This window comes from Tachyglossus aculeatus, chromosome 20 (assembly GCF_015852505.1).
Source record: "Tachyglossus aculeatus isolate mTacAcu1 chromosome 20, mTacAcu1.pri, whole genome shotgun sequence".
NCBI lineage: Eukaryota > Metazoa > Chordata > Mammalia > Monotremata > Tachyglossidae > Tachyglossus > Tachyglossus aculeatus.
Window position 1 is genome coordinate 26544711 of NC_052085.1, and position 24699 is coordinate 26569409.

A 24699-nucleotide genomic window follows, 5' to 3' on the forward strand; every position below is an offset into this window, starting at 1 on the left:
TAGCCACCTAAAAACAGGAAAATGTATTAACACTGGTTTCTTCAGGCTTAACAAACATCGGAGCTTTTGGTCACGGTCCCCTGACTCAGTCTCCCAAAGCAAGCTGTCTTTCATTAGGGAAAGGCTGACATCAAAGAAACAACAGTACTGCTCTTTAAAAGTTGATTAGGCAAGCAGACTGACCCCGATTTAAAATGGAATAAAAAAAACCCCTCAATCCATCCCTAAAAATGTTTTCTTTTCGTTTTCAGATAAAAATGTCTCGTCATTCCTGGCTGGAAGTCCATTTTAAAAATGCTTATTTTACCCACTCCTCCCCCCCAAACCCCCGCCCCCCATGAAAATATGTGTACGATCAGAGTTCTGATTAAAAATTCATTCCCACCTTTTCCTCTTTAACCTTTAAAATAAAAGAAAAAAAAGTGACTGAAAGCCACTGGCTTTTTTGGAGTTGTTTCTCCGGTACCTTAGAATGATTTTTTTTTTTCTGAAAATTTTTTTTTTCCACTGAGGCAAGAATTGCTTCCCTTCCGCTAAAACCATGTAATGTGACATGAACAGATAAAATGTGGCTTTTCACATCACCCACCTTCTCACCCCAGAGGGAGGGGCCGGGGGCCAATGAAGGAACCCTGAGTGAAGACAGCTCAGCAGCCCTGGAGCCCAACGGCCCCAATCTTTCAGACTCTGTGGGAAGCAAGAAAGCCAAAGTACCTGCAGTGATAACGTCTCCTCCGAACCCTGTTGGGGGTTTTTCCAGCAATCAGAGGATGTAGTAAGCACCTCCTGGCGCTTACTACAGATGCCGACAGAAAGACTTTCCCCAGGCCCCGCCTTGGTGCTGTCTCTCCGCTGCCTCATTTTCACCATTTTGTCCGAGGCTCAGGTCACCGACCATTTTTCTCTAGGAAAATGGAGCCTTCATTAAGAGGGATTCATTGACATCCCCCACAGTTATTAAGCAACCTCTCAAAGGTGGGGGGCGGGACTCCCCGTTCCTTTGCTTCGAGGTCTGTTATTAGCAAAACAATTCTCTTTCTCGCTCTCTCTCTCTCTCTCATCATTAAAAGGTCCGCAGCGGAAGGTCGGAGGAATGATCATCAGGAAGAATCGAGCAGGCGTTGGCGGATCTTGACCTCTTCATTATTCGCCTTTGTCTCGTTGCTCAGGTCCTGGTCTGTCAAAACTGAAAACGGCAGGGACACACTTTAACCGCCGATACAAAGCCGCCGGGCGGTCACAACGGTTGCCTTCAACGCTCTGGGCCGTTAGCTGATTTAGAGTTGGGAAATACACCCGGTAATGCCATTCTTTTGCTAGGTTATTTCAGGGAGTTGTTTTCCAAGTCCAGTAAAAATCACCCTCCCCTGCCTCTGCGCCTGAATCATCCAGGTAACCTCCGCCAACCCACCCCAATCCTGGGCAGAAACACCTGCCCTTTCACAGAGACTCTGTGGAAACTGAGGCTCCAGAGCTGTGGCGGGGTGGCGGTGCAGCTGCAGGGGAAAGAGTCATCCTCCTTCTGCCCACCCCAAGAGGAATCAGGAGAAGCAGCTTGGCTCAGTGGAAAGAGTGAAAAGAGCCCGGGCTTCGGAGTCAGAGTTCACGGGTTCAAGGCCCGGCTCCGCCAACTGTCAGCTGTGTGACTTTGGGCAAGTCACTTCACTTCTCTGGGCCTCAGTGACCTCACATCTGGAAAATGGGGGATGAAGACTGTGAGCCCCCCGTGGGACAACCTGATCCCCTTGTAACCTCCCCAGCGCTTAGAACAGTGCTTTGCACGTAGTAAGCGCTTAGTAAATGCCATTATTATTATTATTGTTCCCCCCGGACAATCCAAGAGGCCCGGAGACCTGGTGTTGGCCCTATTTTACGGTTGAGTAAACCGAGGCACCGAGCGATCGGGTGTCAGAGCAGGCCCAGCGCAGCTGTGGCCCGAAACACCTCAGACCGATGACCGCATGAAGAGAGGGAACCCAGGATGGAGAAGAGAGTGGTAACACCCCCGCCCTCGGTCTTCCCAGTTAAACGGGGCCCCCGAGGGAGCCCGTCGTACCTCTGAGTTCCCCGGGGCCGGTGGCGGCGGGCTGGGGCTCGGCCTCCTCCCCGGACTTGCTCTCCCTCCCGTCCACGACGTCGGTCTTGACGGTGCCGAGGTTGGTCAGCAGGATCATGGGGTCGACCCCCGGCCCGCTGCCCTTGATGTTCTCCAGCACCTTGAGGCACTTGTACGACTTGAGCTCGCTGATGTTCTCTTCCAGGAAGAGGTGGTAGAGGCTCAGGTCGTCGTACCGCTCCGACTTGAAGCGCAGCACGTCGAAGGTGGGCAGGATCTCGTAGACCTTGAGGACGTCGGTCTTCTGGCGGTAGGGGACGAAGAGGGTGTACACCACGACGGGGGCCAGGGCCACGTACACCACGAGGTTGAGGAAGCTGAGCAGCCGGAACACGCCGACGGCCACCAGCTTGCACTGGAACTGTTCGGGGACGGTGCTGTCGTTTCTCAAGATGCCCGACTTGATGCTGCAGACGAACTCGTCGGACAGCGAGGACAGGCTGATGTAATAGCCCAGGTAGACGCACGCCAGCAGGATGATCAGGAACGTCAGCACGCGGCACAGGAGGTACTTGACGATTAAGTTTTTGGACCGCTTCTTTGTCTTCAAGTACTGTTCCACGATGGGGTATTTGAAGTGGTTTTCGGGTATCTCCCACCCACTTGAAAAAAAAAAAAAACCGGAAAGAAAGGTTACTTAGAGAGAAAGCTGTAAATAAACTTGAGGCAGGGGTGCGGTACGCTAGGCTCACTCAACACCATGCTTAAACACGCACACAGACACGGAGGAGCTCTTTCACCCTCCTAAATTCTCAAATACAGCAGCCTGCACTGGAGACCCAATCCTATCCACAGTTTTCTGTAGGAAAAATCACTCTTGGAAACACAAATGGGTTCCTGGAGGCCCCCGGATCCAACCAGCAGATACGGTGAGGGTCCAGGGTGGCCTAGTGGAAAGATCATGAGGCTGGGAGTCAGAGAACCCGGGTTCTAAACCCAGCTCTGCCACTGCTATGTGGTGGTGGGCAAGTCACTTCACTTCTGGGTGCCTCCATTTTCTTACCTGTAAAATGGGGATTCGGTGCCGGTTGCCCCTTCTCAGGGGGGCACATGTGGGGCAGGGACTCTCGATCACCCGAATGTTATTATTATTACTGAACCTGTCAAGCCCTTATTATGTGGCACGCACTGTCCGTACTAAGTGCTGGGGTAAATGCCAGTCCCTGTCCCACAGGGAGCTCGCAGTCTAACTAGAAGGGAGTAGGATTCAACCCCCATTTCACAGATGAGGCAACTGAGGAGCTAAGTGACCTGTCCAAGATCATACGGCAAACACCTGGTGTAGCTGGGATTAGAATTCAGCTCCACTGAGCTCTTGCTGCTTCTTGTATCTCCCTCCATGCTTGGCCCATAGTAAGTACCTCACAAATACCCTATTGCTCTTCTGGAATAATAATGGTGATATTAAGCGCTTCCTATACACCCAGAACTGTGCGAAACACTGGGGTAGATATGAGATCATCGGGTCGGACACAGTCCCTGTCCCTCAAGGGGCTCACAGTCAAAGGTGGTGGGAGAGCAGGCATTTTAATCCCCATTTTACAGAGGAGGAAGCCACGGCCCAGAGGAGTAAAGTGGCTTACCCAAAATCACACAGCAGAGGCAGGATCAGAACCCAAATCTCCCGCTGCCTGGGCTCTTTCCACCGGGCCCCACGAATCCGAAAAAGATCCCAAGAGCCTTGGTGAGGAAGGGGGGAGAAGGTGGGAGGCGAGCTGGCTGCTCCCTTCGGCCTTACCTTTGGCCCCCGTTGTCGTGCAGGGCCAGGACGGAGCCGGCCGCGTCGCGCACGTCGATGTCGCGGAAGCTCTTGGCCGCCTTGATGGCTCGGTTGTACACCTTGTCGAGCTCCTCCATGATGAACTTCATGTCGGAGCAGAGGTGAGGCGCCGCTGTGAAGCGCCAGAACAGGCTGGGCAGGTACAGCAGGATGGCCACCAGCAGCAGAATGTATGGGAAGAACTGTGAAGGGGCGGGGGAAATAGACAGTGATGGCGCACAAAGTCCGGCCCGCAACCCGAGCACGGGCGGCCACGGCTGAGACGGGAGCTCGGAAAAAAACCCAAAAGCACTAGTTCAGAGCCCTAGATCCTCCTCTGTCCTCCGGCCTCCCCACTCTCCCCTCAAGTCAGAAGAGCGGATCCTTCAGGGCCTCTTTCCTCCGCTGGGCTGGCTGCCTGGGGAAAGTAGCCCCTTTCCATCGTCCACTTGGCTCCCCTGGCGGGAGCCCCGCCTCTCCCACTCCGGGGCCGGATTCCCTGAAAATGCGCTACGGTACTTTTCTGTTCGGTAGCCTCAAATAATACGGACCGTCTCGAAAGGGGGCTCTAAAGGGAACAGAAGGGGAAGGTGTGAGATGCAGGGGGCCTGGGGGAGACATCTTTCCGAGCCAGGAGAGGGAGGTGATGCTTTCTGCCTTTCCCGGGGTTCAGGCTCCACTTTATCAAAATGTCACCACATTTGGAAATCTAGCAGGGGCGAAATGTGGTCTGTAAGAGGAAAAGCAAGGTTCCTTTCCCAAATGCAGCGATGATCAATGCTGTATTACCATCTAGCGGTGCCTACTGTGAAATCCTCCAACTCTAGGACCGGTCGGCGAGAGGAAAACCAATAGGAGGTAGTGATCCTCCTGGGGAAATGAACTCTTCTGCCTTTCCCTCTTGAGAAAAACAAACAAGCCCCTTGTCCTCTCATCTCCCACCTCCTCTGCTGCCCTCAGTCCTGGCCGGACACTAGTCAGCATCTGATGTCAACTTGTACTTGACATCTTGTTGATGTGTTGCCAACTTGTACTTCCCAAGCACTTAGTACAGTGCTCTGCACACAGTAAGCGCTCAATAAATGCGATTGATGATGATGATGATGATGATGTCCAGTTGTGTTCTCTGTTCTTGCACTGGTACTTGCTGAGCGCCTGCCAAGCCAGCACAAAGCACCAGATGAAGCACAGAGGAAGAGTTCAGTGGAAGACACAGAAGATGGGGTCCCCGGCCCTTAGGGGTGGTGACTCTGGGCGGTGGGTTTGAGGGCGGAAGATAAGGACTCTGGATCGAGGTGACAAGAACCGGGATTATTTAGGCTGGAGGACAGGGAGATCCCCGAGACGGAGCAGGCCGGAAGCCCAGTTCCCACTCGGCCGGGAAACTCAAAGCTCCTAATGGCTTCAGGCACAGCAGCCTGGCTCAGTGGAAAGAGCACGGTCTTGGGAGTCAGAGGTCATGGGTTCAAATCCCGGCCCTGCCACTTGTCAGCTGTATGACTTTGGGCAAGTCACTACACTTCTCTGTGCCTCAGTGACCTCATCTGTAAAATGGGGATTAAGATTGTGAGCCCCACATGGGACAACCTGATCACCTTGTATCCTCCCCGGTGCTTAGAACAGTGCTTGGCACGTAGTAAGCGCTTAACAACTACCAAAATTATTATTATCCTGAGACACTTCAAATGTATGCAGCCCGGGGCCGATACACAGAGGAGGGTGATCACCTGCCCTCACTTCAAAGGCACCCCGCGGAGACCAAGCAGGAAGGACAGTGGGATATGTCCACTGTCCGCCCTCCTCCTCCTCTCCCCAACTTCAAAGCCCTGCATCCCACCTGCACTAAGTGCTCATTAATAATAACAATAATAATAACAGTGGTATTTGCTCCTCAAATGGAGGGGCTGGCTATGCCAATCCAAGACTGGGATGGGTCTCTTCTGCCCCTGGGAAAAGCTTGCCCTAGGGAGAGGAAGAGCTCTGGAATGTGGTGGCACTTGGGGAATTTTGCTGGGAAGGCGAGCTTTCCTCTCTGGGGATCAGGGGGAACTGCATTTAAGGCTCCTTCAATCTACCGGTAGCATTTGTTGAGCACTTACTGTGGGCAGAGCACTCTACTAAGCACTTGGGAGAGTAGGCTACAGAGTCAGTAGACACGTTCCCTGCCCACAACGAGCTTACAGTCTAGAGGGAGTCCCTGTCACCCAGATCTGCCCTCCTTAGTAGACTGCATGTTACCCTGACTTCAAACCCCATTGGCTAACAAGCACTCCCTCTGACCGCTCAAAGCTTAACTCGAGACCAATCAATCAATCAATCAATCGTATTTATTGAGCGCTTACTGTGTGCAGAGCACCGTACTAAGCGCTTGGGAAGTACAAGTTGGCAACATATAGAGACAGTCCCTACCCAACAGTGGGCTCACAGTCTAAAAGGGGGAGACAGAGAACAAAACAGAAAAGCACAATTCAAGAGCGATGCCTGCAAGGCAACCAACACTTGGCACCGCAATAAGACAAACACCATGAAGTCACGCTCAAAGAAGCCCGAATGAGTCAGATCCCAATTTTTCTCTTCTTTAAAACTGGCAGTGGGTTCTGCACAGGGTGAGCCCAGAATAAAGCAGAGTGGATGCCAGCACTTAGCTTTTCAGAGACAGATTTGCTGCTTGCTGATTCTTGGCTCTGCCTACGAGGGCTATACAAATGCTCGCTTATTTTCGTGATGACTAAGAAATGGTGGCTGGCACAAACACGATCCCCTCTCCCTCTGAAAAGGCTGTTCTGGACTCGATCACTAACTGGGTGCTTTCTTCACGGAAAGCACCATCGGCACACTCTTTTCCTCTTCTCCCACTCCCTTTTGCGTCGCCCTGACTTGCTCCCTTTAGTCATCCCCTATCACAGCCCCACGGCACTTCTGTTCATATCTGTAATTTACTTATTTGTAAATACTTATGTATTTACTTATTTTTATTAACGTCTGTCTGCCCGGGCAGGGAAGGTGTCTGTTTATTGTTATATTGTACTCTCCCAAGCATTCAGTACAGTGTTCTGCACACAGTAAGCGCTCAATAAATACGACAATGAATGAAAGTCGCTTCAGTTTCCTCATCTATAAAAGAGGGGTGTTCGATACCTGTTCGCCCTCCTACTTATGAGTCAGGGACTAGGTCCGACCTGATTATCTTGTCCCTGCCCCAGTGCATGGCACAGAGTAAATGTTTACCAAATAGTTCTATTATTATTATCACTAATAAATACTACCGCCAGATTATTATTATTATTAGCAGCCACGGATCAGGGGAGGGGGTTACGAGTAAATACCTTGTGCAGCCAGAGGGGAAGGTTGCCCGCGTCGCTCTGGGAAAAATGCTTCTGTTGGACGGCGGCCCAGCAGTAGGAGTCCACGAATGCTCCCTGGCGCCACGAGAAAGTGCTCGGAGAGAAGCAGCTTATCTGGGTCCCTGGGGAAACCAAACGGAGCGCGTCGGCAAACAGAAATGCCAGCTTACCTCCACCCCTCCTCGCCAACGGTCAGAAAGGAACGGGAAACCCCCCCACTCAAGAGGAATGGGAGATGGGGAAAATAAGGAAAAATCAGTCACCAACTGCCCCGGGGACTGAAATGGAAAAGAGGCAGCTGAGGGCTGGGCTACCATCAGCCTTCGGGGGGGAAGAAGGGCAGCTAACATTTTCTCCAGCTCCGGGCATAACCCCCTAATAATAATAATACTCATCTGTAGAATGGGGATTAAGACTGTGAGCCCCCCTTGGGACAACCTGATCACCTTGTCACCTCCCCAGTGCTTAGAACAGTGCTTTGCACATAGTGAGCGCTCAATAAATGCCATCATTATTATTATTATCTCCAGACTTTGTACTCAGGTGGTAAAGAAAATCCCACAGAATAAGGGAAATTATCAGCACTTAGAAATAACCCAAACCTCCTCGGATATCCCATTCCAAAATACAGACTCTGTTGATAACAGTGGTGATAGCTTCGCTTTTGGGTAGGGACCGTCTCTATATGTTGCCAACTTGGACTTCCCGAGCGCTTAGTACAGTGCTCTGCACACAGTAAGCATTCAATAAATACGATTGAATGAATGGTGAAAGCTACAATTCAGTAACTGCGCTAAATTAACTGAGGCAGAATTAGAATGGGATTGTAAATTGATGCAAGTTTGCTCAAGCAGTATAAGTATTAAATTCTAACAAAATTCATTTAAACCAATTTTTTTAGAATTTACTCAAATTTAAAAAAAAATGATTTAGACTAGAACTTGGATTAAATCAGGTATAACCCTAAAGGTCCAATCACTAGCCATAGTTTTTGCAAATTCTTTTTGAAAACTGTCATTAGTTGAGGATGAGCATGATTAATTGTAAGGGCCTTAGTAGACTATTGTATTCTCCCAAGCACTTAAAACAGTGCTCTAAATGTAGCAAGTGGTAAATAAATGCATATTTGTACATATTGTACATTGTACATAAATACATATTTGTACATATTTATTACTCTATTAATTTTACTTGTTCATATCTATTCTATTTATTTTATTTTGTTAGTATGTTTGGTTTTGTTCTCTGTCTCCCCCTTTTAGACTGTGAGCCCACTGTTGGGTAGGGACCGTCTCTATATGTTGCCAACTTGTACTTCCCAAGCGCTTAGTACAGTGCTCTGCACACAGTAAGCGCTCAATACGATTGATTGATTGATTGATTAAGCGCTTACTATGTGCCAGGCACTGTTCTAAGCGCTGGAGTGGATACAAGACAAAATCGGTTTGGACACAGTCCCTTGTCCAATATAGGGCTCAGTCTTAATCCCCATTTTACAAAACTGAATGAGAGAAATGAAGTGACTTGCTCAAATTCACACAGCGGACCAGTGGCTGAGCTTGCTGTAGACTGTAAGCTCGTTATGGGCAGGGGATGTGTCTGTATATTGTTGTATTGTACCTTCCCAAGCGCTCAGTATAGTCCTCTGCACACAGTATGCTTAATAAACACAAATGAATGAATAAATGTGGAATCAATCAATCGTATTTATTGAGCACTTACTGTGTGCGGAGCACTGTACTAAGCGCTTGGGAAGTCCAAGTTGGCAACATATAGAGAGAGTCCCTACCCAACAGTGGGCTCACAGTCTAAAAGGGGGAGTTGAAGGGTGGGGTGGCAATTCTTTAAAGGGTTTGAGTTCCTCCTTGTTCCCTGAAGGCAGGAATCTCGTCCTCCTTTATAATAATAGTAATGGTATTTGTTAATCGCTTTCTACAGTGACAGTTAAGGCACTGTACTAAGCGCTGGGGTGGATACAAGCAAATAGTAGGCCCGTTCCCTGCCCACAAGGAGGTTACAGTTTAGAGAGGAGCTAAACCCCAACACTCCTGCTTTTCTCCTCCCAAGCAAACCACCTCACTGGGCATCATTCCTGGCTCTCTCTAAATATGAATTTCTTGCTCACCCCGTCCCTCCAGCCTAGAACACCGGGCTCCTTCTCTCCCCAAATTCAAGGCCCTGCATCCCGCCTACACTAAGTGCCCAATAACAGTGATAGTAATAATAATAATAATAGTGGTTGTACTTCCCAAACGCTTAGTACAGTGCTCTGCACACAGTAAGCGCTCAATAACAGTGATAGTAATAATAATAATAATAGTGGTTGTACTTCCCAAACGCTTAGTACAGTGCTCTGCACACAGTAAGCGCTCAAGAAATATGATTGAATGAATGAATAAAATGGAGGGGCTGGTTACACCAATCCAAGACTGGGGTGGTTTTCTTCCGCCCCTGAGAAAAGCTTGCCCTAGGGAAAGGGAGAGTCCTGATTCTCAGTTTGCCACTTCCAGCCTCTCCTCTCTCCTACTCATTCATTCAATCGTATTTATTGAGCGCTTACTGTGTGCAGAGCACTGGACTGAGCGCTTGGGAAGTACAAGCTGGCAACATATAGAGACGGTCCCCACCCAACAGCGGGCTCACAGTCTAGAAGGGGGAGACAGGCAACAAAACAAAACATATTAACAAAATAAAATAAACAGTATAAATATGTACAAGTAAAATAAATAGAGTAGTAAATATGTAAAAACATATATACATATATACAGGTATATACATATATACAGCAAACAGTTTCCACAAGATGGGCTCCTTGACGATTTGATGATGGTGTTTGTTAAGGGCTTACTATGTGTCAAGAACTGTTCTATGTGTTGGGATGGACACAACAACAACAATAATAATAATAATAATAATAATAATAATAATAATAATGGCATTTATTAAGCGCTTACTATGTGCAAAGCACTGTCCTAAGCACAAGCTAATCAGGTTGGACACGGTCCCTGTCCCACGGTCTTAATCCCCATTTTACAGAGGAGGGAACTGAGGCACAGAGAAGCACTGACTTGCCCAAGGTCACAAAACAGACAAGTGGCGGACCCAGTATTAGAACCCATGCCCTTCTGACTCCCAGGACCGTGCTCTTTCTGTCCCCTCACAGGCGCTTAGTACAGTACAGGAGGTGCCCAATACTGTTGATTGATCCATTCATTCAATCAAATGTACTTATTGAGCGCTTACTGTGTGCAGAGCACTGTCCCAAGCACTTAGAAAGTACAATTCAGCAATGGAGAGGGACAATCCCTACCCTCACCGGGCCTACAGTCTAGAAGGGGGAAGACAGACATCCAAACAAGTAAACAGGCATCAACAGCAATAGAATTATAGATAAATACACATCTAAACAAGTAAACAGGAATTAATATAAATATAGAGAACTATAGCTATGCTTGGCACACAGTAAGCGCAGATACCGTAATTATTATATGTACATATAATACTATTATTTATTATATAATAATATATTATATATTATATAATAATATTATATTATTATATGTACATATGATAATATAAGTGCTGTGGGACACAGGGGCAAAGAGAGTAAATCGAGGTGATGCGGAAGGGAGGGGGAGCGGAAGAAAAGCGGGGCTCAGTCTGGGAAGGCCTCTTGGAGGGGGCGCTCCCATCATCATCATCAGTCGTATTTATTGAGTGCTCACTGTGTGCAGAGCACTGTACTAAGCGCTTGGGAAGTACAAATTGGCAACATATAGAGACAGTCCCTACCCAACAGTGGGCTCACAGTCTAAAAGGGGGAGACAGACAACAAAATCAAACATACTAACAAAATAAAATAAATAGAATAGACATGTACAAGTAAAATAAATAGAGTAACAAATATGTACAAACATATATACAGCTCCCAGAGGGTGAAGGCCTGGGCTGAGTTGTGCCTAGTTAATCCTGGCTCCGCCAATTGTCAGCTGTGTGATTTTGGGCAAGTCACTGAACTTCTCTGTGCCTCAACTACCTCAACTGGAAAATGGGGATTTAAGACTGTGAGCCTGCCGGGGGACAACCTGATCACCTTGTTACCTCCCCAGCGCTTAGAATAGTGCTTTGCACAGAGTAAGCGCTTAATAAATGCCATCATCACTATTATTATTATTAAGGGCCACAACAATTTAGGAAGCGGTGGTGTGAACTCACCCTAACACTGGTCTCTTGGCACCTCATTCGCCTTATGGCCTTTTTAGCACCCTCGTTATTCCCTCATTATCACCTTGTTATCGTTCAGGAAGATGGATGGCCCTTCCCTGGTCTGGACTAGGACCACTGGAGAAGTAGCTTGGGTTTGGGAGTCAGAGGTCATGGGTTCTAATCCCGATCCGCCACTTGTCAGCTGTGTGGCTTTGGGCAGGTCACTTCACTTCTTGGTGCCTCAGTTCCCTCATCTGTAAAGTGGGGATTAAGACTGAGCCTCACGTGGGACAACCTGATCACCCCAGCGTTTAGAAAAGTGCTTTGCACATAGTAAGCGCTTAACAAATACCATCTTTATTAGTCTGGGAGCCCGGGATGGAACCCACCTACGGCCTGAGAAGCAGCATGACCTAATGGATAGAGCTCAGGCCTGGGAGTGAGAAAGTCATGGGTTCTAATCCCACCCCACCGCTTGTCTGCTGTGTGACTTTAGGCAAGTCACTTTGCTTCTCTGTCCCTCAGTTTCCTCACCTGCAAAATGGGGATTGAGACTGTGAACCACACGTGGGACAGGGACTGTGTCCAACCCGATTGGCTTGTATCCGCCCCAGCTTTTAGAACAGTGCCTGGCACATAATAATAATAATAATAATGATGGCATTTATTAAGCGCCTACTATGTGCAAAGCACTGTTCACATGGTAGCATTTAACAAATACCACAGTAATTATTCCAGCCTCTTCCACCACTCTGTAATCTCTGCGGTCCGTGTGTGACAGAGATTGTGTCCCACTTGATTATCTTGTATCTACCCCGGCACTTGGAACGTAGCAAGCGGTTAACAAAAACCACAATTATTATTAATACAGAGGAAGATTCTCCTTCAAGCCTGGTGCCATCCGAGATAAAACATTCTGTGATAGATCTGTGTCTCACATTCATTCATTCAATCGTACTTATTGAGCGCTTACTGTGTGCAGAGCACTGTACTAAGCGCTTGGGAAGTACAAGTCGGCAACATATAGAGGCGGTCCGTACCCAACAACGGGCTCACAGTCTAGAAGGGGGAGACGGACAACAAAACGTGTGGACAGATGTCACCAGAATAAACAAAAATAAAACTAGATACACATCATTTACAAAATAAATAGAATAGTAAATATGTACAAGTGAAATAAATAGAGTAATAAATCTGTACAAACATATATACAGGTGCTGTGGGGAGGGGAAGGAGGTAGAGCAGGGGGGATGGGGAGGAGGAGAGGAAAAAGGGGGCTCAGTCTGGGATACACACCCACACCCGATCCTCTGTCCCTGTGTTAGATAATAAAAATAATAATGCTGGTATTTGTCAGTGGTTATTATGTGCCAGGCACTATACTAAGCACTGGGGTTGGTGGAGAGGGCGGTGCTCTTGGACAGGGGCTGAAATAATAATAATAATAATAATAATAATAATAATAATAATGGTATTTGTTAAGCACTTACTATGTGCCAAGTACTGTTCTAAATGCTGGGGTAGATACAAGGTAATCAGGTTGCCCCATGCGGGGGCTCACAGTCTAGAGAAGCAGCGTGGCTCGGTGGAAAGAGCCCAGGCTTGGGAGTCATCATCATCATCATCATCATCAATCGTATTTATTGAGCGCTTACTGTGTGCAGAGCACTGTACTAAGCGCTTGGGAAGTCCAAGTTGGCAACATATAGAGACAGTCCCTACCCAACAGTGGGCTCACAGTCTAAAAGAGGGAGACAGAGAACAAAACCAAACATACTAACAAAATAAAATAAATGGAATAGATATGAACAAGTAAAATAAATAAATAAATAAATAAATAGAGTAATAATAGAGTAATAGAGTCAGAGGTCATGGGTTCTAATGACGACTCCCCCACATGTCTGCTGTGTGATCTTGGGCAAGTCACAACTTCTGTGTGACTTTGGGCAAGTCACTTAACTTCTCTCTGCCTCAGTCACCTCATCTGTAAAATGGGAATGAAAACTGTGAGCCCCCCAAGGGGACAACCTGATCGCTTTGTAACCTCCCCAGCGCTTAGAACAGTGCTTTACACATAGTAAGCACTTAACAAATACCATTATTATTATTATTATTCTCTGAGCCTCAGTTCCCTCATCTGTAAAATGGGGATTAAGACTGTGAGTCCCACGTGGGACAACCTGATCGCCTTGTATCCCCCCCAGCGCTTAGAACAGTGCTTTGCACATAGTAAGCGCTTAACAAATGCCATCGTTATTTATTTTTATTATTATTAATCCCCAAACCCACTGTTGGGTAGGGACTGTCTCTATATGTTGCCAACTTGGACTTCCCAAGCGCTTAGTCCAGTGCTCTGCACACAGTAAGCACTCAATAAATACGATTGATTGATTTTACAAATGAGGTAACTGAGGCACAGAGAAGTCAGGTGACTTGTCCACAGTCACACAGCTGTTAAGTGGCAGAGTCGGGATTAGAACCCACGACCTCTGACTCCCAAACCCGTCCTCTTCCCGCTAAACCACGAAATCTGGCCCAAGCCCAGAGAAACATTAACCCGGAGTAAGGATGAGGCTGGAGCAGAGACCGCTCTGTGACACCAAGGCTGGGGAATCTCATGCCACCAACAGAACTCACAGAAACCTAATGTACAATAGTTGTGCCGGCGAGGTGGCCCTGCACTGAGAGGTGGAACATTAATAAAAATATCCAGACAGACAGATGAGAGATAAGCGTCTGAATTGTATTAATGCTCCTGGTGAATCTGATCACCCTCTGGACTGGAAGTTGGTTATGGGCAGGGAACGTGTCTAACAACTCTATTATATTCCCCCGAGGGCTTAGTAATAATAATAATAATAATAATGATGGTGTTTGTTAAGCGCTTACTATGTGCCAGGCACTGTACTAAGCGCTGGGGTGGATACAAGCAGATCGGGTTGGACCCAATCTCTGTCCCCCATGGAGCTCACAGTCTTCACCCCCATTTTATAGATGAAGTAACTGAGGCCTAGGGAAGGGAAGTGACTTGCCTAAAGCCACGCAGCAGAAACGTTGTGGATGGGATTCGAACCCATAACCTTCTGACTCTTAGGCTCACGCTCTATCCACTACGCCACGCTGCTTCCCGTGCCAATAAAGAGTGCCCCGTTTATACCCTTGACAGACCTATAATCCATGTATTTATTTTTCCCTCTCCAAGCCGGAGAGATCCGATAATGTTCAGGCCTCACTAGCCAGCAGGCATTCAACTTGTACTTCCCAAGCGCTTAGTACAGTGCTTTGCACACAGTAAGCGCTCAATATGATTGATTCCAATTTGGCCATTTTCTTTTGGGTCTGTGGAGGAAAAACTCCCCGGACTCTGCGTTGTGTTTGCGGGGGTATGTTACAGACAAGTTTATTACTACGAGCGCTTCTTCTAGGACTGATAATAATGGCATTTATTAAGCGCTTACTACGTGCAAGGCACTGTTCTAAGCGCTGGGGAGGTTACAAGGTGACCGGGATGTCCCCCGGGGGGCTCCCGGTCTTCATCCCCATTTTACAGATGAGGGAACTGAGGCCCAGAGAAGTGAAGTTAGGCCCTGCTGAGAGCTCACCTCTTCCAGGAGGCCTTCCCAGACTGAGCCCCTTCTTTCCTCTCCCCCTCGTCCCCCTCTCCATCCCCCCGTCTTACCTCCTTCCCTTCCCCACAGCACCTGTATATATGTATATATGGTTGTACATATTTATTACTCTATTTATTTATTTATTTATTTTACTTGTACATTTCTATCCTACTTATTTTATTTTGTTGGTATGTTTGGTTCTGTTCTCTGTCTCCCCCTTTTAGACTGTGAGCCCACTGTTGGGTAGGGACTGTCTCTACGTGATGCCAATTTGTACTTCCCAAGCGCTTAGTACAGTGCTCTGCACATAGTAAGCGCTCAATAAATACGATTGATTGATTGATTGATTGAAGTGACTTGCCCAAAGTCACAGAGCTGACAGTTGGCGGAGTCGGGATTCGAACCCATGACCTCTGACTCCCAAGCCCGGGCTCTTTCCACTGAGCCACACTGCTTCTTCAAGACTAGTAGGGAGATAGGCAGCGTTTCCTCTGGGAGTCACGGCCAGCTCAACTCTGATCAATCCAGAGCTTCTTTCTATGCAATGCAGCATCTAATTTAACCAAAAAGTACAATCCATGTTAAATCCATCAGCCTCTGCCCCCGTTCCCAAGGTGATTAAATCCCACCGAAGAGCAGCCCAGGGGTCCTGATTAGATCCAGGGGGTGGCTTTATCTTGCTCTGGGCTACTCCTTTCAGGAGACCAGAGAACAAAGGGAAGACGGGTTGCGAAGTTGATTGCCTTGGCAACCAAGTATACCCAGAGGCGACCAAGCAGGCCTAGAGCTGAAAAGGCTCGACAGAAGAAGGGCAAATGCAGGAGGATCTTGACTCTTGGGTTTCCACAGGCTTTTGGCATTAGGGAAGAAACATTTCTATCTTTTGGGCTTTAACTCTGACAATTTCCCCCCTCTTCTCTGTTCTCTCTGGTGTCACAGGTCGCCTCAAATGTCCCTTCTGAGTCTCTGAGGCCCATCAATCAATCAATGAATCGTATTTATTGAGCACTTACTGTGTGCAGAGCACTGTACTAAGCGCTGCTCTCCCTCACAGGAAAAAACAGGAAGTGGTCTCTCTCTGGTAACTTCTAGTCGATTAACAGGGGACAGCTTTTACACTTACTAAATTTGCAGGAAATGGAAGTGTTTAACCAAATCCAATCATCAGGCAAAATGGCCTTAGGAGAACGGCAGCAGTGTGGCCTAGTGGATAGAGCACGGGCTTGAGAGGTGGAGGACCTGGGTTCTTATTTTACTTGTACATATCTATTGTATTTATTTTATTTTGTTAATATGTTTGGTTTTGTTCTCTGTCTCCCCCTTCTAAACTGTGAGCCCACTGTTGGGTAGGGACTGTCTCTATATGTTGCCAACCTGTACTTCCCAAGTGCTTAGTACAGTGCTCTGCACACAGTAAGCGCTCAATAAATACGATTGATTGATTGATTGATAATCCCGGCTCTGCCAATTGCCTGCTGAGCGACCTTGGGCAAGTCACTTCACTTTTCTGGGCCTCAGTTTCCTCGTCTGTAAAATGGGGATTCAATGGCTGTTTTCCCTGCTACTTAGACTGTAAGCCCCATGCAGGGCAAGGACTTCCCAGACTAAGCTCCCCCTTTCCTCAGCCTCCCCTCTCCATCCCCTCGACTCCCTCCTCCCCACCTCACAGCACTTGTGTATATATGCACATACCTATTATTCTATTTATTTAAATTAATGCCTGTTTACTTGTTTTGATATGTATCTCTATAATTCTATTTATACTGATGCTATTGATGCCTGTTTATTTGTTTTGATGTCTGTCTCCCCCCCGCCCCCCTTCTAGACCGTAAGCCCGGTGTGGGCAGGGATTGTCTCTTTACTGCTGAATTGTACTTTCCAAGCGCTCAGTACAATGCTCTGCACATAATAAGCACTCAATAAATATGACAATGAATGAATAGGACGTGTCCAACCTGATTAACTTATACTACCCCAGCACTTAGAACAGTGTTTGACATACAGTAAGCGCTTAACAAATACCATAATCACAACAAACGAGATCTCCTCCAACCTCTGAAGTTCACAGCAGGCTTGACCTAGGCTAATCCTTGAAAGGGAGAGCTTAGTATAGTGCTCTGCACATAGTAAGCATCCAATAAACACCATTGATTGACTGATAGGTGTGGAGGAAGAGAAAGGAGAGGAGATGGAAGGGATGGACCTACCCTATATGCCCACATCTTCAATACACAGCGCTTGAAACAGTGTTTGGTACATAGTAAGTGCTTAAGAAATACCGTCATTATTATACTAGTTACCCCTGGAATTTATTAAAGCTGTTACTATGGGCCAAAGCCCTGTGCTAAGCACTCTGCGTAATTACAAGACACCCCCACCCAAAACTGTAAGCCGGGAATGTGTCTACCAACGCTGTTATTTTGTACTCTTCCAAGCGCTTAGCAGAGTGCCCCGCACACAGTAAAATGCTCAAATACGACCGATTGATAATCAGATTATTCCCAATCTCTGCCTCACGCAGGTCTCATAATCTAAGGCTAATTCAACAATGTCTAACAAGACAGATCGAGGAACGTTCAAAAAGAAAATTACCCCCGACTTTGTCATCAAAATAAGCACCAGCCTCAAAAGCTATCGGATTCAAATGTAAAAGAAACAATAACGCAGACATCATTTGAGGCCCCTTCTAGCTTGGTTACGATTGTGAAATCAAACTCTGTACAAGACTAAAAAAAAATAGATACATAAAAATCACTTCTGGAATCATTTTCACCAAATTGGTCCGGAGAAAGTGCTACTATTGAAATGCAAACCTTCGATATCAGGAACCCATTACCCCACACAAAGGCAAGTCAGAATGAGTATTCCCAACTAAATCTACATGGATTAGAACCCAGCTACTCTGCAAAACCTTTTGAACGTCTGGAATATTTAGCAGGACTAATTTAAACTGAATTTACCAGTGAATGACTATCCAAACATGAAACTCTCCTCTTATTCTAGGAGGGTTTTGTGGGACAGGGATCTCGTCCTGATCCTCATACATCAACCCCCAGGACTTAGCACACGTCATAATTAGTACTCCGAATGAACTCCACAAAAAGTTTTAAAGGTTTCCAAACAGGATTCTCAGCGAAGTAATCACACTCCTGAATTTTAACATGTTTGTACTCCTCCAAACACGCCTGCAGTAGATTGATTTTAAGAAACCGCATTTTTCCAAACATTGTTCCCAACGTAATCCGGATAAAACAAAATGCTTATTTTCCAGAATTGAGAAAATTCCACTGTTCATCATTCAAACAAATCATGGCTGTTAAATGCAAAGTAGCCCTGGCTCTACCACTGGCCTGGGCGTAAGCTTGGACAAGTCACACAATAATAATAACGGTATTTGTTAAGTGCTTACCATGTGCCAGGCACTGTACTAAGCGCTCCGAGGCTCACCTTAATTACCTGTAAAATGGGGATAACATATCTGCTCTCCCTCCCTCTCAGACTGGGCATCCCTAAGTGAAAAAGGGTCTATCTGAGACTGCCCCAGTGCCTAGCACCGGTCAGCACTTAATAAACACTCTCTTCAATATAGAAGACGCTGTGTTTTCAATAAGGACATAGGCGGCTGCCAATTTTTTTTTTCCACTTAAAGAAAATCAAGTTTGAGTTTCTTTTTCAAACTTGTTCTGACAAAACTTCTTCATTCTTAAAGAGCCACATTCAAAAGCAGCCTACCTGCCCAAGAAAGGCTTGGCTGGTCTGGCTCAAATGTTATATTGTCCTCTCCAAGTGCTTAGTACAGTCCTCTGCACTTAACAAGTGCTCAAAAGTGTCGATGGATTGATTGATTACCGGAAAAGTACGGCTAGATTACCGGTTGTGCCCCTCCCCTCCCCACTCCAGCCACGGTAACTGGGCCTGGAAGGTTTCTCCCAAGGTATGGGACTACTCCACCACTTGTCAGCTGTGTGACTTTGGGCAAGTCACTTAACTTCTCTGTGCCTCAGTTCCCTCATCTGGAAAATGGGGATGAAGACTGTGAGCCCCACGTGGGGCAACCTCATCACCTTGTATCCCCCCAGCGCTTAGAACATTGCTTTGCACATAGTAAGCGCTTAATAAATGCCATTATTATTATTATTATTACTGAACACATGGGCCCAGAAGGCTGATAAGTGTTCACATTATTATTATTATGTGCCACCGAGTCGTTTCCGATTCACAGACTCCATAGATATACTTCCTCCAGACATCCTGTCCTCTGCCATAATCCGCAAACTTTAGCATTCAACCTGAACTAATTCCCTGAGTGGAGACACCTCTAGACTGTGAGCCCATTGCTGGGTTGGGACAGTCTCTATATGTTGCCATCTTGTACTTCCCAAGCGCTTAGTACAGTGCTCTGCACACAGTAAGCGCTCAATAAATATGATTGAATGGAGGGCTCAGCCTGCTGCCCCCACCCCACCCTGGAAACTGGCAGTGTGTGGGACCATCACAAATTACAGTCACCGCCAACAGGAAGGGCTTCCTTGTAGGCTCAAAGACCTACTTTGTAATAGGTGACAAGTGTATAATTGTAACGCGGCCCTATAATCAGTTATTTACAATTTGCCACTGACAAGTCGGGGCTAAATGAAAAGTCAATAGCCCCCAGAGCCCTGGCCGGGCCCTGGAGGGCTCTCGCCCCAACTCCTGAAACCCATAAGAGCACAGTGCTCTGCACATAGTAAGTGCTCAATAAATACGATTGATGATGATGATAAGAAGGATCAAACTAGGTCAGAGATCCATCGTTTTATGGGGGAAATGAGGGCAGGAGCCTGGCCCTCTGCCTTACGGGATCTGTCTGTCTTCATCCTGGCCTTTCCTGCCGTGCCTGGTCCTATCTCCACACTATGTGGAGGTTTAAAATCACTGGGACAGGGCCAAGGAACCGAAGCCGGGACACAGTGGTGGTTTCCCCGCTGGAAGAGTGAAGTGAAACAAAGTTTCCGAGCACCCTGTGGGAACCACAGAGCCCGCCGGCCTCGAGGGGCTGAAATTCCACTCTTGCATCAGGGTGTGCGGGAAGGGTGGCATCTCCCCTCTTCCGTGATGACGGGGATGGAGTGAAGAGTCGCCTCCTCCATCCCCATCCCTCCACGAGGTCTTCCCAGACTAAGCCCCCAGGCCCCCTATCCTCTTCTCCCACTCCCTTCTGGTTCGCCCTGACTCGCTCCCTTTGTCCTTCCCCTCTCCCAGACCCATAGCACTTATGTACATATCTGAAATTTATTTACTTATATTAACGTCTGCCTCCCTCCCTCTATATTGTAAGCTCCTTGTGGGCAGGGCAGGGAATGTGTCTGTTTATTGTTCATTCATTAATTCAATATTTTTTGAGCGCTTACTGTGTGCAGAGCACTGTACTAAACCCTTTGGAGAGTACAATACAATAAACAGACACATTCCCTGCCCTGGCCACACGAGCTCAGAGTTTTGGGGGGGGGGGGGGGGTGGAAGAAAGACATTAGTAGAAATAAATTAGGGATATCAAAGTTCCGTGGGGCTGAGGGTGAGGTGACTATGGCGTACCCACGGGGTACAGATCCAAGAGATGCAGAAGGGAGGAGGGGAAAAGAGGGTTTAATCCAGGGTGGCCTTTTGGAGATGGGATTTTAATAAGGTTTTGAAGGAGGGGAGAGTATGAATAGTGAATATAGAGGGGGAGGGAGTTCCAGGCCAGAAGGAGGACAAGGGTTGGTGGTGAGATGGATGAGATTGAGGGCCAGCGAGCAGGCTGGCGCTAGATAAGCGGTGTGCAGCCTGGGCTGTAGTAGAAAATCAGCGGGATGGGGTAGGAGGGGGCAAGCGGATTGAGTACTTTAAAGTCAAGGTAAGGAGTTACTGTTTGACGAAGAGGTGGATTGGCAACCGCAAGAAGCTGAGGACTGACTGAAGAGACAGAGAGCATAAGGATATGTACATAAGCGCTAAGGGGCCCCGGGTCAGTATGAAAGTGCTTAAGGGGCACGCGGCCAAATGCACAGGCGATGCGACGGAGGGCAAATGAGGGCAGGGAAGGCCTCTTGGAGGAGATGTCATTTACCTTGTTGAGCGGCCTCTTCCACAACCGACGACTGGGGACGCCGTGGCCGTTCCCCCCCCAACTGGTGGCCATAAACCCGACCACAAATCACGCCTATAATCGGGAGAAAACTAGAGCCCGGCCTCTCCAGCCATCCACCGGGACACGGCTACAACCGGAGCCTCCTTTGTGGGCAGGGATGGGGCCTTCCAACTGTTGTAGCTTACTCTCCCAAGCGCTCAACACAGTGCTCTGCACACCGTGAATACTCAATAAATACCATCGATTGACCGAAGACAACAAAAAATGCATTTCCTGTCACGGATGGCTTTCGACTTGCGCTGCTGGGGGCTGGTTGAGCCCGGCATGTCTTTTCACCCCCCATTTAAGTGACATAATCTCTCACCACATTTCACTCTCCTTGTCTGCTACTGTGCATTTAGCCAGCTCTAAAATACTTTGGGGTACGACGCAGCTTGAAGAAAAATAAATACTTCTACACCCCAGTCATGTGCAGCCTCATTCCATCAGTTTAAGAGCTTCAGGAAGACTGTTCACCTAGCTTCTCCTCAGGTGACAGCTACAACTTTCCTTGGGTTGGTGTTACACCTCCTCACTGGTGATTCAGCTTGGCCACCCGAGGAATAAAAACCTCAGCTAATTTAGAAGGTAATCATTTTCAGAGGGGTAATTTGCCGGACACCCAAAGGTCAAGGAGAGGAGCCTCCCAAGAAATAATTATGGCATTCGTAAGCGCTTTTTTAAAAATAATGGCATTCATTAAGCGCTTGCTATGTGCTAAGTACTATTCTAAGCGCTGGGGTAGATAGAGGGTCATCAGGTTGGACACAGCCCCTGACCCTCATGGGGTTTACAGTTTAAGTAGGAGGAGAACAGGTACGGAACCCTCTTTTTACAGGGAGTAAGAAGCTCATCTGTAAACCTCTAGAGCCCACTGCTGGGTAGGGACTGTCTCTATATGTTGCCAACTTGTACTTCCCAAGCGCTTAGTACAGTGCTCGGCACACAGTAAGTGCTCAATAAATACGATTGATTGATTGATTGTCGGAAGGTAACGTGTCTGCTAACTCGGTTACATTGTCCTCTCAACACAAGCAGCCCGGCCTAATGGATCGAGCCAACTTGTACTTCCCAAGCGCTTAGTACAGTGCTCTGCACACAGTAAGCGCTCAATACATACGATTGAATGAATGAATGAATCGAGCCCGGGCCTGGGAGTCAGAAGGACCTGGGTTCTAATCCCGGCCCTGGCACTTGTCTGTTGTGTGACCTTGGGCAACTCACTTCACCTCTCTATGCCTCAGTTCCCTCATCTGTAAAATGGGGATTGAGACTGTGAGCCCCAAGTGGGACAGGGACTGTGTCCAGCCTGATAAGTTTGTATAACAGTAATGATGATATTTGTTAAGTGCTGTGTGCCAAGTATCTACCCCAGCGCTTAGAGACACTGCCTGGCACATAGTAAGCGCTTAATACCATAAGAAACCCCTCTCCCTAGCGTTTAAAAGTACAGTGCTCTGCACATAGTAAGCGCTTAATACCATAAAGTACAGTGCTCTGCACATAGTAAGCACTCAATGAATATCCCTGAATGAATAAACTGAAGCTCAGAGAAGTGAAGTGACTTGTTCAGGGTCACAGTGCAGACAGTGGATCGCCCTGACTTGCTCCGTTTGTCCTTTCCCTCTCCCAGACCCACAGCACTTATCTGTTTAAGCGCTTACAATGTGCTGGGCACCGCACTAAGCGCAGAGGGGTCAGTCTCCATCCCCATTTTCCAGATGAGGTACCTGAGGCCCAGAAGTGAGGTGACTTCCCCAAGGCCACACAACAAAGAAGTGGCGGAGCCGGGATTAGAACCCAGGTCCTTCTGCCACTCCTTCAATCGTATTTATTGGGCGCTTGCGGTTCGCATAGCACTGTGCTAGTCACTTGGGAGAGGACAATACAACAATTAACAGACAGACTCCCTGCCCAGGCCCGTCCTCTACCTACTATCTATCTCCCTTCTGGACTGTGAGCCCGTTGTTGGGTAGGGACCGTCTCTGTATGTTGCCAACTTTACTTCCCAAGCGCTTAGTACAGCGCTCTGCACACAGTAAGCGCTTAATAAATACGATTGAATGAATGAATACTAGGTCCCGCTTCCCCTCGGCCTCTCGGCTTGGGGCTAAGCTGTTCAATCGTAGTAACAATTAACAAATAATAACAAATAACAATTAACGATTGTTAAGCGCTTACTATGTACCTGGCACTGTACTGAGCACTGGGGTGGATACGAGCAAATCGGGTTGGACACGGTCCCGTCCCGCATGGGGCTCGGTTTTCATCCCCATTTTGCAGATGAGGGAACCGAGGCCCGGAGAGGTGAAATGACTTGCCTAAGGTCACCAAGGGGCAGATCCGGGATTAGAATAATAATGACGGTAATTGTTAAGCGCTTACTACGTGCAAAGCACCGTTCTGAGCGCTGGGGCGGGTCAAGATAATCAGGTTGTCCCACGCGGGGCTCACGGCCTTAACCCCCATTTTCCAGATGAGGTCACCGAGGCCCAGAGAAGTGAAGTGACTTGCCCACGGTCACCCAGCAGCCAAGCGGCGGCTACGGGATTAGAACCCAGGCCCCCTGAGGAGTCCGGAGCCCGGCCTCTCTCCACTAAGCCTCGCTGGTTCTCGGCGCTAAGAGGGCGGCGGGGTCTGTCGGTCGGTGGGTCCGTCGGTCGGTCGGTCGGTCGGTCGGTGGGTCCGTCGGTGGGTCCTTGGGCTCACCCACCGATGGAGATCTCCTGGGCGAAGGCCAGCGAGATGAGCAGCAGGGGCAGCCCGACGGCCAGGCAGGTGACCATCTTGTCGACGGCCAGCTCCAGCCGCAGGCCCTTGAACTTGCGCTCCGGAGGCTCCTTCAGCAGGAAGTCCGAGAACACGTACTCGGTGGCCAGGTGGGCGATCGCCATCGTCGCCTCCTCCTCCTCCTCGGGGAGGGGGGGTGTCTCTTTTTCCTCAGGGAGGCCTCCTCCAACTCAGGGAGGGCCGCCTCTTCCTCTTCCGAGGGGGAGTCTCCTTCTCCTCGGGGGGGGGGTCTCCTCCTCCTCCTAAGGGGGGATCTCCTCCTCTTCCTCCTAAGGGTCTTCTCCTCCTCCTCCTCCTCCTCCTCCTCAGGGAGGGGGTCTCCTTCTCCTCAGGGGGGCCTCCTCCTTAAGGGGGGGGCCTCCTCCTCGGGGAGGGGGGTCTCCTCCTCAGGGGGGCCTCCTCCTCCTAAGGGGGGGGGTCTCCTCCTCCTCCTCAGGGGGGCCTCCTCCTCCTCCTCCTCCTCCTCCTAAGGGTCTTCTCCTGGGGGGGGGGAATCTCCTCCTCCTCGGTGGGGGGTTCCTCCTCCTTCTAAGGGTCTCCTCCTCCTCCTCCTCCTCAGGGTCTTCTCCTCGGGGGGGGGGGGGTTCCTCCTCCTCAGGGGGGCCTCCTCCTCCTCCTCCTAAGGGTATTCTCCTGGGGGGGGGGAATCTCCTCCTTCTCGGTGGGGGGTTCTTCCTCCTCCTCCTCAGGGTCTTCTCCTCAGGGGGGTCTCCTCCTCCTCAAGG

At 48.4% G+C, this 24699-nt stretch overlaps 1 protein-coding gene across 1 annotated transcript; it reads right to left on the minus strand.

Moving 5' to 3' along the window:
- Positions 1–333: 333 nt before the first annotated feature.
- PANX1 (pannexin 1) lies at positions 334–24165 on the minus strand. Its single transcript, XM_038761971.1, has 5 exons — positions 23898–24165; positions 7202–7341; positions 3855–4078; positions 2057–2718; positions 334–1186 (listed from the first exon to the last, which is right to left on the minus strand). The coding sequence occupies exons 1-5, from the start codon at positions 24076–24078 to the stop codon at positions 1101–1103; spliced, it is 1293 nt and encodes a 430-aa protein (XP_038617899.1). The 5' UTR covers positions 24079–24165; the 3' UTR covers positions 334–1100.
- Positions 24166–24699: the final 534 nt, after the last annotated feature.

Excerpts from the sequence above, each read along its gene's own strand:
- PANX1 (XM_038761971.1), bottom strand. The coding sequence starts at position 24,078 with ATGGCGATCGCCCACCTGGCCACCGAGTACGTGTTCTCGGACTTCCTG. Across the intron at positions 4,079-7,201 it reads TTCCCCTCTGGCTGCACAAG|TTCTTCCCATACATTCTGCT; the intron begins GTATTTACTCGT and ends GCCCCTTCACAG. Across the intron at positions 2,719-3,854 it reads CACGACAACGGGGGCCAAAG|TGGGTGGGAGATACCCGAAA; the intron begins GTAAGGCCGAAG and ends TTTTTTTTCAAG.